Below are 4,134 nucleotides of genomic sequence, written 5' to 3' on the forward strand. Positions count from 1 at the left end.
TTTTTTTTTTTTTTTTTTTTTTTGTCAAACCATGGCTTCATTCATTCAAATCAAACTAATACAAGATAGGGAGCAGAATCCCAAAGTTTTAAAAGAGTACAAAGGATGGCTTTCCCCAAAGCCTTAAACAAAGATATGAAAACATACAACATCAAGTAAAGATCCATGAGAGCTGTGATACAAGCACACAAAGGCAGCTTGAAACATGTGAGGTCACGGTTACTTGATTGCTCATCCTCAAGAGAGTCAACGAATGGCATAATAGTCTTGGTCATAGGACACTTCGACGTTGAAGAAAGAAACAGAGCCAAGAGTCTCACCGGATTAAGGTGTAAAGACAAAGCCTTTGGACTGATTTGGTGGGTTACAAATCGGGTTGGTGATGACATAGATAGGGTTCGGTTGGTGGATGACTTGCTGAAAGCAGGTTGCTTAGCTTCGTCAGATGAGAACATTGAGGTCCAGGGCACAAGACCATAGAGCTGCAAACCTTTATCAACACACCATACCAGGGAAAAAGGAGGTGGACCAAGCCACAAATGTAAGACAAACCGTAACAGTATAGGTGGGTTCTCTCTCATATGGCGCCCTTTACCAAAGAGATTAAGAAATCCACACAAAGCATGTAGCCAGTTTGCTAATAGTCGATAAACTTCAGGGTTGGTCAGATCGGTTGGGGATACTACTATCAAGATTCGGTTGAGGGGTTTTGGTTGAGAACTGGAAATGCTAGTGGTAAATAGTTGAGAAAACCTTGTTTTTTCCAGTTGTAAGAAGTCGCAAACAATGACACAAAGGGAGCATTAACCAGGATTCTAGCATAGCCTATGTAAATCCCAAACATTCTAGGTAACCGGAGTCTTAGATGCAGTCTTCGAACATCTAGATTAACCAATGAACCTAGGCAATGTCTAATAGGCAACAATAGGGTAGATAGAAAGGACCTGGGCGTTTGGAAATTGGGCAGGAAACCATGAGGTGCTAGCAAGCTGAAAACAGGTATGAGATTCATCCACAAAGATCCAGAGGCTGCTGTGAATGGCTCGGGAAGATGAATTGTGCAGTGGCTAACCGGAGAGAAAGCATGAAGCTTCAGCCTCTCTGATGGAAGCAGCTTTGGTTCTGCCAAGCTCAAAAGGTGACACGACGTTGAAGCGAGAGTCCAATAACGGAGGATAATCGCGTCTCTGAAGGGTTCATCACTAGCCATCGTCTTCGTCTCCGCCACGCAGAACTTAGTTGACGAGGAAGGAGAGGGTTCTCCAGAGGCAAAACGCAGTCCATATTGAAACATAGAAGAGCAGGAGGACTCTGAATCTGCCGGCAAAAAGGCTGGGATAGTGCCCCAGAGGGTGGAGGTCGCCAGTCTCCACCTTCTTCTGGCTTCGCTGGTGAACAAGCCTTCGCCGCCGTCTAGGTTCTTCGAAATTAAACAAGAAATTAACAACGAAAATCCACACAAATCAACCATCAATTCGCTTAGAAGTCCCGCACTTACCTTTGAGAATGATAAAAACTGGATTTAAACTCACGAAAAAGTCTCGTAGCAAACTCCTACCATGATTCCAACCACAGATCTCCACCCTACAGACGAGATCTTTCAAGAAAAGACACAAAAAAACTCACAAAAATTCTTAAGAACGGTCTTTCTCTTTCTTTTCTCTCTTTCACCACCAAAAACTAAACAAAAATAAAAGGAGGGTAAATATGTCTTTATGCAGCGAAGCGAAAGAAGATGGTCGTCGGTCGGTCGGTCGGTCGGTCGGTCGGTGGAATTAATTTTTTTTTTTGGTTAGCTTCTCTCGACCAAGAAAAAAAGAAAAAAATCCCCAGATCCCGAATAGGAGTTCTTCATTCGATTTATAAGATCTATCTGGGTTTTACATAGAGCGTAGTAGTGTAATAGTATGAGGAGGCGAGGAGATAGTTTCAGGAGAGCTGGCCGTCGGAAGATCTCGAATGTAGTCTGGTGGGTACTCTCTGCTTTTGTCCTCTTGCTCTTCTTCCTCCTTGTCTCCAAAGCTCGTCATATTGAACCCAGACCCTCCATTCCCAAGGTACCACCACCCTCTTCTTTCTTTTTTTTTTTTGTTTGTTTGTTTCTGTGGATTTCATTCAATTCGGACTCAAATTTGGATTTCTCCTTTTGTTTGATTTTTGTTAAAAAATCTGGGGCAGCGACGCTACCGTAATGACAAATTTGTAGAGGGTATGAACATGACTGAGGAAATGTTGAGTCCTACTTCCGTTGCTCGTCAAGTTAATGACCAGATCGCTCTTGCTAAAGCCTTCGTTGTCATTGCTAAAGAAAGTAAGAATCTTCAGTTTGCTTGGGACTTGAGTGCTCAGATCCGTAACTCTCAGCTGCTCTTGTCCTCTGCTGCCACTAGTAGAAGGCCCTTGACTGTCTTGGAGTCCGAGCCTACTATTCGTGACATGGCTCTTCTCTTATACCAAGCCCAGCAGCTGCTTCACTACGATAGTGCCACCATGATTATGAGGCTCAAGGCCTCCATCCAGTCTCTTGAAGAGCAGATGAGTTCCCTTGCTGACAAGAGTTCCAAGTACGGACAGATTGCTGCCGAGGAAGTCCCCAAGAGTCTCTACTGTCTTGGTGTTCGTCTCACTACCGAATGGTTTCAGAACCTACAGACTAAGGAGAGAAGCCTCAAGGCTGATGATTCCAACAAGCTCACCGATAACTCGCTCTACCATTTCTGTGTCTTCTCTGACAACATCATTGCTACCTCTGTTGTGGTTAACTCCACTGCTCTCAATTCCAAGTCCCCTGAGAAAGTCGNACCCTCTTCTTTCTTTTTTTTTTTTGTTTGTTTGTTTCTGTGGATTTCATTCAATTCGGACTCAAATTTGGATTTCTCCTTTTGTTTGATTTTTGTTAAAAAATCTGGGGCAGCGACGCTACCGTAATGACAAATTTGTAGAGGGTATGAACATGACTGAGGAAATGTTGAGTCCTACTTCCGTTGCTCGTCAAGTTAATGACCAGATCGCTCTTGCTAAAGCCTTCGTTGTCATTGCTAAAGAAAGTAAGAATCTTCAGTTTGCTTGGGACTTGAGTGCTCAGATCCGTAACTCTCAGCTGCTCTTGTCCTCTGCTGCCACTAGTAGAAGGCCCTTGACTGTCTTGGAGTCCGAGCCTACTATTCGTGACATGGCTCTTCTCTTATACCAAGCCCAGCAGCTGCTTCACTACGATAGTGCCACCATGATTATGAGGCTCAAGGCCTCCATCCAGTCTCTTGAAGAGCAGATGAGTTCCCTTGCTGACAAGAGTTCCAAGTACGGACAGATTGCTGCCGAGGAAGTCCCCAAGAGTCTCTACTGTCTTGGTGTTCGTCTCACTACCGAATGGTTTCAGAACCTACAGACTAAGGAGAGAAGCCTCAAGGCTGATGATTCCAACAAGCTCACCGATAACTCGCTCTACCATTTCTGTGTCTTCTCTGACAACATCATTGCTACCTCTGTTGTGGTTAACTCCACTGCTCTCAATTCCAAGTCCCCTGAGAAAGTCGTGTTTCATCTTGTCACCAACGAGATCAACTACGCTGCAATGAAGGCTTGGTTCGCCATGAGCATGGACAACCTCAGAGGAGTCACCGTGGAGGTTCAGAAATTCGAGGATTTCTCTTGGCTCAATGCTTCCTATGTCCCTGTCCTCAAGCAGCTCCAAGATTCTGATACGCAGAGCTACTACTTCTCTGGGCACAACGACGATGGCCGCACGCCAATCAAGTTCAGAAACCCCAAGTATCTTTCCATGCTCAACCATCTTAGGTTCTACATCCCGCAAGTGTTCCCTGCGCTCAAGAAGGTGGTCTTTCTTGATGATGATGTTGTTGTTCAGAAGGATCTTTCCGCTCTCTTTTCCATCGATTTAAACAAAAATGTCAACGGGGCTGTTGAGACATGCATGGAGACCTTCCACCGCTACCACAAGTACTTGAACTATTCCCATCCCCTCATCCGCTCTCACTTTGATCCAGATGCGTGTGGCTGGGCGTTTGGGATGAACGTCTTTGATTTAGTTGAATGGAGGAAGAGAAATGTGACCGGCATATACCACTACTGGCAAGAAAAGAATGTGGACCGCACCCTATGGAAACTTGGCAC

General features: G+C 44.8%; 1 protein-coding gene across 1 annotated transcript; it reads left to right on the forward strand.

Annotated features, from left to right (window-relative positions):
* LOC104768012 (probable galacturonosyltransferase 10) lies at nt 1,715-4,132 on the forward strand (the record flags this gene model as incomplete). The annotated part of the gene is made up of 3 exons (XM_010491960.2): nt 1,715-2,057; nt 2,179-2,788; nt 3,525-4,132. Coding segments are annotated over exons 1-3 (1,368 nt in total), but the record flags the coding sequence as incomplete, so codon positions are not given.

Source organism: Camelina sativa, chromosome 19 (genome assembly GCF_000633955.1).
Source record: "Camelina sativa cultivar DH55 chromosome 19, Cs, whole genome shotgun sequence".
Lineage (NCBI taxonomy): Eukaryota > Viridiplantae > Streptophyta > Magnoliopsida > Brassicales > Brassicaceae > Camelina > Camelina sativa.